Raw genomic sequence first — 12,611 nt, forward strand, 5'->3', positions numbered from 1 at the left:
TCAGAGGAAACATCCTGAAAGACAAATTGGTGGCTATCATGAAGCCATGAGACAGGAGGATGCAGAGAAAGGGGAGAAATGAGAAGAAAAAGGAACTGGGTAAGATCCCAGAATATACCTTTTAAAGAAAGATACAGAGATCCTGGAATGAGAGTAGTAAGAGAGATTCTTGGAAAATCAAGAGAGGGGAGAAAAGAAAAGGGGTAAGCAATGTAGATAAGTGCTCTTAAGTGACCAAGTGAGATAAAAACTGATAAAAGACTGCTGGTTTCTGAATATGCAAGGAGCATACCAAGATACCAAGAGCATTTCAGTGGAGTAGTAGAGGCAGTGTGTTGGGGAATTAACAGTGGGTGAGGAACTAAAAAGTGTAAAACTGATAAAATTTTGCAGACATACAGATATCAAGGAAAAGATTATAATTAGCTAGCACAGTATTTGTAAAACCATTGGTTAGGTGCAATAAGGCTCCAGTAACTAATAATAATGGTTTAGTATAAAGAATGTTCTATATACAAATGAAAATCTATTTTTTAATAAAAATATAACATTTTCTCAGTATTCATCATATCATTTAATCATACAACGCTTTCTATTGTGATAATTTCTTTCAATTAGCATAATATTTTAAAAGTTTATCTATATATCACTTTTTCAGTCCTCTTTTGTGTCTGAATAATAATTCACTGTATGAAAATATCACAATTTATTCTTCTACTTATCAGTGAGTGAATATTTGAATTACTTCACTTTTTGGATATTATGAATACTTCTATTATGTACATTCATGTACAAAATTTTGTGTGGACCTACATTTTCTCTTCTCTTGAGTAGACAGGAATGGAATTCCTGAATCATATGGTAACTCTCTGCTTAATCTTTTAAGGAGCCCTGATCTGTTTTCCAAAATCATTGCAAAATTTTACAATTCTACCAGCTTAAAGATGTCAGGTAAGGTGACTACAGACATACAGTTAATGATTACAAAAGCCAGAATTTAACCATATGCCATATGCCTAAGTGGTAAGCATGTTTTATTTAGACTAAAATGGATTCTATTTGTTTTTCTGTCATTGTTATTTGATATTACTAAGTAAATAGTTCAGTCAAGTTATTTTTATTATTTAATATAATTGTTTGTAATATTATGCTGCATAATTATATCCTAGACAATAATCCTCCAAAAAATTAAATCCCAGTGATTTTAATTTATAAAACAAATCTGAATCTAGTAGGAGCTGGCTATACTGTGGGATTTCATTTTGTGAAATAAATAATATTATGCATTATTTTTAACAGAAAGATATGAAGTTTTAGCATAGCAATGGCTATAGATTTTTCTAATTAACTAAAGGAAAAATATGAAGGTCCTAATTTTCAAAATTCTTTCAGAATATTACAAACAGAAAATATAGCTAATACATGTGTGAAGTTTCAATGGGTAATAATAACATAAGATTAGCAGCAACACAGCATTGGGGTTAATATAAAGTTAAACTTCTATTCAACATAAAACAATAATATAGTTTTTAAATAATAAAAAAATAAAATACCAATGGTCATCCTTAATTCCATTACTTTCAAAAAGAGTTCTTAACTCATCATTTTGAGTTGATTGTACACTGATTGAAAAGGTCCTTTATGCTGACAATTGATTTTTTAAATGGAACCGTCAGTAGTGAAGTCAGAGCTTTACATCAGGCCCTCCAGAAAGCAGTTTCCATTGAATTTACTCAGACAAACTAATTGCTAAATTAGATGACTACTCAAAGCTATTGAGTGGATTTCAAGTACTTTCTTCTTATCCAAAAGACAACTGCATGTGTTTTGATTACTACTGTGTTGTGATTAAAATGAAAAAATTATGTTTTTCTAGTAACAGTTTCTGAAATCATAAACCTGGAGACCTAAGTGTTGCAGTCCGAGTCCTGTGGTGCATTCCCTAAGCTAGGAAAATTTGGTAAAAGTGAAGGAAATTCATGGAATCAGTTGATAGTCCTTGATTGAAGGCTTTGCAATTAGGAATTGATCAATCAATTATGATTAACTGGTTCTGTATCACTATTATAAGCCATTAAAAACAGGGACATTTTAAAAAATGTGTTTTATAGTAAGTTTAATGAAGAAAGCTTGGGCACTTTTCAGAATTCAGAAACTTTGAGACATTAATATCTTTAGAAATTCTTGTCATTTTTGTATATGCAAACACTATCCTTATAACTATTCATTGAGATTTAAATTAGAACTTCTTCTCAATCTGTCATAGTTCTAAAATTACTACCTATCATATTGGTATTCTAGGAACAGAGTAAAAAAAGGCAAAGAGTCTTGTTAGAACAGTGGCTTCCCACATCAAATAAGAGTCTCATCTTTGCCTCAATCCAGTACATTGTGATTATTGCAATATGTAATATAAAATATCTAGTTTTTTTGGTTTTAAACAATGGTTATAATTATTGATTTCCTTTATTTGAAAATCAAATTTATTTTATACATGAAAACATGTTTGTAAAGAAGTTTAGCTCTGATAAAATGAATATTTAATAGAAATGATATCCTTATATGTATTAGAATTGTGAGGTTTGAAGAAATAAAATATTACTTAAATCTACTACTGTAAAAATGGTAAAATGTTTATTAGTTGTGCAGTGAAGGATTATAGAAAATTGTGATGATAATACTTTGTATGTTTCATATTAAAAGTGAATAAATGAATTTTAAGCAGTACAGCATTAGCATGCACCACCAATAGTGCTTGGCAGTTAGGATTTTAACTGCTAACATTATTTTTTTAAATTATAAATGTTATTTACTATTTAAGGATTAACTGCTGCATAATTGTACTTTTTGCTGACAAATTTACCTTAAACAAATATAATCAATATGAACAAGAAGTTTCAAAATAAGTTTTTAAGGAAAGCAAATTTGAATTAAAAAGGTCTGTTCATTTTATCATATATGCTAAGAGGAATAAAGCATTTTTTTCTAGTCTATATTATCAAAGGGAAATTCAGTCTGATGCAAACATCTAAAATAGCTAATATTACATGTCACTGAATTCTTCACTGGCTGTTGGTTTCAACATATTTATCACAGGTGATCATCAAAGATACAAGCATTGCTACCTCAGGGATAGGCTTTGAAATGTGGAAATATTGAAATATTGGAAATAATATTGAAATGATAATAATATTTGAAATATTGGAAAGTCCTCTGAGAGGCTACACAATGTCTGATACAGAAGAAGTTATCAGAATCACAGGTGGAAGAGTGGGATCATGACTCTGGTCTTTTCTGGAAGGTTCCAGTTTTAAATTCAGAAAATAACTGCAGGTTTAGTGAGGGAACACTGAAGTGCTTCAGACATCCCATGAGGACCAAGTTATAATACACAGGTCTCTATTAACATAAAATCTTCTCAGCATTTTTGTTTTCAGGGAAAATAATCAGTATAATACTTGCCTAAAGGATGAAATAAAACTAAGGTTGTTTGTGCTATGATCTCTCTCTAGGAAGCCATGAAACTTTAAATAAATTGTCTTTTGACTAAATTATTTCTTTTGGACATCCTTGGACACCAGTCTTTGGCTAAGATTTCTAAAGGACTGCTACTTTGGTCTCTAGAACCATGTAACATTCCACCTGACTAATAACTCTTGGTCAACACCAGGCTTCTACCCACTCCCTTAATGTGACTTATTTCCGTATACTGGAATGTGGACAAAAAGGGCAAGAGAAATATTTCTTTAACTCTATCAGGAAAGATAGATTTAGAGATGTACTTAGCATCCATTACAATAAAAATAATTCTATCCAAACACTAAGGGATCATCTGAAACTACAAGTTGATTTTGAAATATGTCCCTGAGTCTATATCTTCCCTTGGTCCACACTAATTCAAAATTAATAAATTCTCACTAACAGAAGGCAATTTTCTGAACTCTTTCATGGTTGAAACTATGGGGATCCTGCTAACTGCCCCTGTATACCACCACACAGTACAACAGCACTCCCTTGGTCAGGGCACAATACACATTATCAGCAGTCAGAAGTCTGATAGAATCAAAAATTTCTCTTTATCTCCAGGAGAGTAGATTTATGAAAGAGTACATTCTAAGGAATCAAAGGTTAATATTTTAGTGACACCTGTTCAAGATATAACTTTGTGCTATCCTCTACAAAAATCTAATTTTCAATCATGTCATACTCCTAGACTTTAAAAAGGTAGACCTCAAAGTTGACAATGTATTTGATATTCTCTAGTAACCCTAGAATAAAAATTAAGCATGAATAATTGTAACTTTGCACATTCTTACAAAGATGAAAGAATGGGACTAAATCTAACACATGAACTAAAAAAGAAAAAGTAGAAATATTTCCCTCTGCCACCTTGAAAAGGCTACGGCTTTGAAACCTATTCAACAAAATGGAGGAATGTTAGGCTGAATGGTCAGCAAATCAGAAAGCTCTGCTCCAAAGGGCTTTTATAAACCTTTATATTTTGGATACCTATGTATTCTTATATCTGAACAATTTTTCCTGACAGCAGCTCCATCCTCACTATTTATACAGGGTTTCCATTCTGTTTCATACATATATTATAAAGTATGTATTATATATTATATAATATAATATAGACATAAATATTATTTGGGACATGTATATACCATACAACAGTTTGAATACATATGATATGTGTATTTATATATTGATATGAAAATATATAAATATATTCATATCAATATATAAATATAAATATAAATATTATATGGGATATATATATGAATAAACTTATATGGGATATGTATATCCCATAAAAGAGTTTGAATACATATAATATGTATATTTATAATATACACTTTATATGATATTTACATATTCACAAATTATACACATTATTGCACTAGTATAGTACATATTTTAATATCTTCCTACATGCCCCTAAAATTAAAAGGAGATAGAATAAAAATACACTAAATTTCTAAGCTTTTTTTCTGTAATCAGGGGGTGATCCTGTGCACTCCCTGAATAATGCTTAGTCCACTTTGAAAGCCACTAAAAATGTGCTATGTGCAATAAAAGAAGCTGATTAATATTATAGCTGTTTTGATTATACTATCAATTGTGCACAGTGGTTTCAATTAACCTACATCTATGTGCCATCTCTTACTAAATGTTGTGATGAAATACTGCCTTGACCATGGTTATTATTCCTCCAGCTGCAGGTGGGAGTACTGGCTGCTGTTCACTCAGCTGAGCTAACATGTCCACCTCTACCCTAGAAGCACTGGCCAATGATGGTGGGTCAGGGGAATGGAAACATGCCTATTGGTTTCACAATAAGATAGTGTGAAAAGGCCCTCCTAGCCAGAATTCCTGTTGGGTTCAGATGAGGCTTCAGTTCCAACTGCAGCCCAATCCTGTTCCTTCTTCTGCACAGTCCTACACCTCCCAGTTCCTTACAGATTGAAGGGGTGCTTGGCCACAAATTCCTATCCTGCAGTCTTTTTCCTGGAGAACTCCAGGAAACACAAGAGTACACCAGCATATACGAGAAATCTATTTTGCTTAAATATCTAATTCCCAATATATTGTTTATTGAACCATTGGAAAGTCAAGAATTAAAGTAATATTATAAGTGTCATGAAGCCTCATTCTTTTCTCACTGAGTCTACATCAGTTTCCCCTAGAAGTACTGTTTTTCTTCTGAAAATTTTCTAAAATACATTCCAAATAAGAGAAAATGTGGCAATGACAATGACTTCTTCTGAGGCATGAATGATTTTCACTGATGGATGGAATGTAATTGTTTCTGAGGATAAGAGGCTCTCTCCTTTTGACCTCAGCCATCCAGCTGCAGCTTCCAAAGCTCACTCTGACCACTCCTTCCCTGTCACTTGAGCTCTTGACTCAACCTAAGGCTGCTCATCTCCAAGAAATGCCTCAGTGGTTGGCCCACTAGCAGCATAAGGCACCTACTTTACCCTGGAGGCTTCCCTTCCAGGGAATCAGTTCAACTCACTAGAGGCTGTGAGGCTTACTCACTGGTGGTTCTGGTGCCATTCTCTTTTTTTTTTACCCTATTCTCAACCCTATTCTCAATGGAACTTCCTTTTGGTTCACTACCCAAACTGAAAGCTATGCTTTCCCAATACATGCACTAGAATAAACAGGGTAACTATTACTGTAATGGATAGTGCAAATGAAATCTGGGCCCTATTATGAAAATAGGGTCCTATCAACTAGACCTGCATTAACTTAAGCTCTACAGAGCAATTATGAAACTCAGACCAGTGATTTTGGAATATGCTATATGTGGATTCAGTACTATTTAGATATATTTTCTGACAGACAATACCAAAAATCAGCATCATCTATCCATAAAAATTTTGCTTAAAAATAGATATATGTGTATGTGTGTGTATCAACATGCACATACATAATTTTTTATGAAATGACTAATAACTAAAAAATAGTTCTTCTTACCCCCAAAACCAGTTGTCATAGGAGGTGGTAACTGCAACATGTAACGAAATATTTTGTCCCAATTTACAGATTATTTCAATATAATAGTCTTTTGCCGGGTTATATTCATCCTTCTTATGTTATGTATTAAAAATAGCAGTATATATTCACTTGATTAAATAATATTATTAAATATAAAACAGAAGTATTATTAAAAATAAAAATGTATTTGCTAAAAACTATTAAGTCAATTATAAAATAGCATGTACAAAATGATATAAGAAATAAATACTAGAGATGTGATTATTCATTTATGGCTTATGTCTTGTTGAGAATACAGCAAATATTTTCACACCAAGGTAAAGAGTTACCTAGAATGTAATGCTGACATTTTCTCTTCTCTGATGTGTTTCTTCAGTGGCAACTGTTGTACCTCTGATTGACACTTACTTGTGGAGGATGAAATATTTTCTCATTCTTAAAATGTTGAAGCAACAGCTTGCTTTTCACAGGTACAGACTGTCTACTCATAAAAACACCACTATACATTGACTATATGACAACCACTCAACCAAGTATTTCTAAACCTCCAGATAGAAATAAGTGATTTCAGTACCCATTTTTAGGTAGGACTATCAGATACAATTAATAAAATTATTAAATATAATATAAAGTAATATTTATTACTTACTGTCAATAAACCAAGCCTGTATATACAGGATCTCCTTACCTGAATTATATGCTTCAGCTTATCAATTATCTGATTTATCACAGGATCAATTCCTTTGACTTTGACTTCAGGATTCCCAGATTGGGCCTTGATTCCATTTCCAACCACATGCTGAGTATAGCTAAAAAAGTAGAAAATGAAAGACACATGACTTAGTAAACTGCTGAGTATTATCTACCCCAACTACTTGAACTAATTCAAGTTCAGAATCTCCTCCTTGATGAACATACATCAAAGTATTTTTTCTTGGAACATAATCCAGTACAGCTGCAATGCTTTTCCAGGTAAAATATTTATACTGAAAATATAGACTCTTCTAACACTAACATTTTTGTCTTCCAAGACCCAACCAAATATACTTATTTTATAATGATATTTATTAATATTCTGGTAATAATCAATATTCATCGGACTTTGTTACCAATTCTTTGTGAATTACATATACATCTGTATCCATATTACCTGGGTAATTTTATTCTACTTTATACAGCATTTAAATAAGTCCTGATAATATTGTTAAATTTATATATATTTAACTGGACAAGTCAAAATCATTAACTTTAAAATCAACCAAAGTTCTGCAAAATCTTTTGTAAGTAGAAGAACAATTTTCTTTTACCAAAATTCATTTGTATGTAAAAGGACGATTTCCTTGGCAATGAAAGCCTTTTGAAAGTTCACTACCTTCCCAAAATGACAATAATATAATGTCAACTTAGTATTCATAAAAATATTTAAATTCATCAATTTCAAAGAAGTATTAAATGCCTTCTATAGTCAAAGTTCTATACTAGTTGGCTGGGATTATAAAATGGCATAATTCTTGTCCTCAAATGCTCCTTACTCACGTAGGAATTTATTAATTAAGCCATTCATTTACACATTAATTCATTCATTACATTTTACTATAATTTAAGAATACCTAATAGATTGCAGCCCTACAAATGCCCTTGTTTTCTGAACAGGATAGCTGAGCCCAAAGACAAGTGAACAGTTTAAATGCCACACTGTGGGAACAGCTGAGAGGAACCCTATAAGCTATGTGTTGTAGGTATTCTGACTGTGGAAATATACAGGGAAGCATTCCCCCAGTGAGCAAACTCCTGAGGGGGGAATTGGGGCCCTGTTGATGCCATGCGTGGAATGCCCAGCAGTTTCCCCTTGAAGCTATTAAGATAAATATGCAGGTGCACTATCTAGTTTCTATGATGTTGTCGTTGGAGAGAAGGGGCTTTGTATTATATGTACTAACCTAGACCTTATCTCAGTTAGCTAGCTCTCAGGGTTAAAGGAATACTAGTTAGCATGTAGTCATGGTAACGGGAGCTATGTAACTTTTGAGATAATAAAGGCAGCTGCTGGGAGTAGCAGCCACTTGCTTTCTTGCCCCTGCACTGTGTGTGTATGTGTGTGTGTGTGTGTGTGTCCTTCTTTCATTCGCTTCTTGACAGGTATTTTTTCAGATTTTCTTAACAGTGTGTGAGGTAGGATAACACACACCATGGGCATTTGGAACATGGAGTGCTAAGAGCCACAGCCAAGTAATATGATGCATGGCATTTTTGGTTGAAAGGTGACACCAGCTAGCCATTGAGATGATATGATTATGTTAAGATATGCATTCACATGGATATTGGACTCCTGCTGTTCACCTCAGCCTGCTATGGGACTCCTGGAGAGTTCCCATTGGTTGGGGAAGTGCAGTAGGAGGGAATTCCGGGGGAGGAACTTCCTCTGGGGTTCTGGGAGAATGCCCATGTGTGGATCGGCAATCTTCCTGGGCACATACGGGGCATTGGCGGCAGTTTCAAAAATAAAGTTTGTTCCTGCTTGAGTGGCTCGTGATTTTGTGCCCAGCCAGACTGCGGCAATGGAGAAGCCCTTCAGGGCAAAGACACTTGACAAAATATCAAGGAGAAGTTAGAACTTAAGTATCACTTTAAGTAATAATGTAGGAATGGGTCTTACATGGTGTGCTTAATGAGAACTCCAGAGCAGAGGATAACATACTGGCAGGAAAAAGGGCAAAGGCTCATAAGCAATCCATACTGAGAAGAATAACTAGGCTTCTGTCTACAAAGTTGAGTCACAAATGCAGGAATGTAAGGAGTCACACTCTCAAGATAGGTGTAAGAATGTCCTCTGAGTAATCTGTATGCTTACATTCATATAATAACATAGACTCAGAAACTTTTCAATAAGAATGTTCATATTAATTTAATGTAATTTTCATTCCCACTTTTTTTTTCTTGTTTTCAAGTACCAGGAATTGAATCTAGAGACACTCCCCCATTGAGCTATAACCCCAGCTATTTTTTGCCATCTTTTGAGAAAGGCTCTAAGTTAAGAAGGCGGACCTCAAAATTGTGGTCTTCTTGCTTAGCCTCCAGAGTTGCTGGGATTATAGGTGAGCACCACCATGCCTGGCCCCTTCCCACTATTTGTGCAGAGTGTCACAACTATTAATATTCTCCTTCTGAATTTTCTTCAGTAATGGAAAAATCTTTGAAAGATTAAAGGAATTTACACTGTTCAGAATATTGCCATATGAAAGAACCTTTAAGGAATATTCGGTTCTAAGATTATATACTCCCAATGACCAATTTTAAAAAGTGAACCAAGCAATTGCTAAGTCCTCCAACTTATATTAAATAACAGAATCCTTTGAAATTGATAATATCAACTGGATATGACAAATATAATAATGTTAATAAAACAAATTTGAATCTACTTCTTTGTGCTGCAACAGAGGAGTTCAGAGTTAGGTTTTCTAGTATCCATTTAGGATTTAGAAATACACACACACACACCAATAAAAATAGTAGAAGGAAAACTACATTTATGTTTTTAATGTGTAATGTTCTCCAACTTGAATGAATCAAGTAAAATTTAATCCTATGTAGCATTGTTACATTACTATTCACTTTCTCAACATTCCAGGCATATTGCACATGTGGCACTTCTATTAAGTATTAATAATGATGATGATTAGTAAACTAAGTGGATAATGCATAACTGTGATGCAGATGTTGTTTTAGTTACTGTATTTGGAATTTGTCAAATCATCTTCATGATAATTATCTGTGATAGCCATGAGTCCCTCCATAGCTTCAAGTATAGGAAGCTTGGTTGATTAAGGTCAACTGCTGCTTTGCCTAAACTCTAGTTCTGCATCTGCCCTTACTTCCCCCAGTGACTGAGTGTAGATAATTACTAAAGCAATTCCAACATAGGAAGACATACGGCTTCTCCAACAGCCAATTTTAGTGCAGGATACCTTGGAGTCCTTGGTAAACCTTCCTTAGACAGGATGGGACTAGTGTGCTTCCACTCAACCATCCTTTTCTCTCTCCTTCACTTTTAGTCAGACTTGTTTCACAGCCAACAGCTCCTTCAGCCTTACACAGCTAACCCTCTGTATGTCTTACAGGGATTCTCCCCAATAGTGAAGCTGTAATGCTTTTCCAGGTAAAATATTTATACTGAAAATATAGACTCTTCTAAAACTAATATCTTTATCTTACAAGACCCAATCAAACATACTTGCTCAACCTCTTTTTAATACCTTTCTTTTGGAGAACTCATCCTAACATACCTTGTAATATCTGTGTTATAATTATATCCATTATATAGCTTGGGAATCTGGGATCTAAATAGGTTAAGTAACTATTCAAAGGCCATGCCATTTGTAAAGTGTAAAACAAGGATCTGAAATCAGGAAATGTGAACTCCAAAATACAATCACTTAACAGCTACTAATGAAAACTATTGAATCCAGCTAATATACATTAAAGATAGGATTAGTTTGGTGCAGAGTATTTTTTCCCTCTAATTACAACCTTTACAAAGCCTCCATTGTTTAAGAAGAGATGTACAATTTCCTTCAAAACTCTCCTCAGCAAGCAGTTACATGGTGCTTGCTAAAATCTAAAGTAACAGATGTTGGCAGTCTGAGAAAAAACTAACAGAATGACATATGGCCTTCCTATGTTTCTTTAGAAACACAAATATAATGCAGGCAATGGAAACAGAAGCATCTCGTAATTTCATTTAAGCTATGAACTGATTCACATTCTGGTTTATTTACAAATCAGGAAACTTTCTTTTAAGATACAGGAGTATAGTTAAATTTTAGTCAGAGGAACTTCTTGCCTTTTGTTTTTGTTCTTAATTATCATAGTTAATAACACAGTTGAAAAATTAGAGAGATTTAGGTAAAAATTATCAGAATTATAATTGATCAAGAATCTCAATTCCAGCTATAGTACTATTAAGTATTCCAGCATCGCTATTCTTATTATCATTTAAATAAGGAAAACTACTGCAAAATAGGACATCTAAAATACTTTGAATGGAGTATAACTTATTAAAATTAGTTATTATTTTCTATTTTTGTAAGGTTAAAAAGAATGCAATTTTCTTATACATGCAATTTTTCACAATTTTCTTATGCTGTATATAAATGTGACAGTGCTGCATAAATATCAGAATGGTCTAAATGAAAAGGAGATAATATCAAGTACTGACAAGGATGGAGAGTGACTGAAACTGTCCCATTGTGGATGGGATCATAAACTAATATAATATCCAACTATGTTAACCTAAAGACAGACACAAGAATACTCAGAGAAGCACCAATCAAAATATTCCCAAACTGAATACAACCCAAATATCCATAAACATCATCATAGGCAATAAATGGTAGTATTATCACATATGAACTACAGCAATGAAAATAAATAAATTAACAATAAGTCAATGATTGACTAATCCTACAAACTAAATATTAAACCAATGAAGAAGCAGAATATATAATCTATTATTCATTGATTAAAATTTGAAAATCTTATGAATTATATCCCAAATCACAATGAGTTTCTGGAAGAAAAAATATCATTCTTCTTAATTTGGGTCTTGATTATTGCAGAGTGTTTATCTGGTAAAAATAAAATGTTGAGTTGATAGTTAATATTTCACATTTTACTGTGTAAATGAATTTTCAAACTAAATAAAACATATATATTCAAAATTTTTGTGTTCTTTTTCTTAATATATTTACAAAAGACAAATCTGTATTAAGAAATGTATAAATTTGTAAATGAAAGACCCACACAGGCATATAATGTGGGAAAAATAGTTCTGTCATCAGTAAGTGAGTAACTTAGGATCCTAGTTTGATGCAAAATCTTATTGCATGTACACTTTAATTTGCATTCAAATATATACTTTCTAAATTAATTGAAATTTTTCAAATAAATAGGTTTTGGATTTCTCTCATTATGAAATTGTAAAAGATCATTATTCCATTTCCTTCTAAATGTATGTTTATATTGGATAAAACATTATATTGGATCTTTTATTGAGTTTTCTTGACTTGAATAATTGATCAGGGCTGACGCTGTAGCTCAGTGGCAGA

General features: G+C 32.9%; 1 protein-coding gene across 1 annotated transcript in view; it reads right to left on the bottom strand.

Annotated features, from left to right (window-relative positions):
- The window catches only part of Gpc5 (glypican 5), a 719,011-nt gene that overhangs the window by 308,657 nt on the left and 397,743 nt on the right, over positions 1–12,611 (bottom strand). The window contains exon 6 of the mRNA XM_077795349.1: positions 7,196–7,316. Within this exon, the coding sequence (XP_077651475.1) occupies positions 7,196–7,316 (121 nt within the window). The remainder of the gene's footprint in view (positions 1–7,195; positions 7,317–12,611) is intronic.

The sequence above is a fragment of the Urocitellus parryii genome, chromosome 2, assembly GCF_045843805.1.
Source record: "Urocitellus parryii isolate mUroPar1 chromosome 2, mUroPar1.hap1, whole genome shotgun sequence".
In the NCBI taxonomy this organism is placed as follows: Eukaryota; Metazoa; Chordata; class Mammalia; order Rodentia; family Sciuridae; genus Urocitellus; species Urocitellus parryii.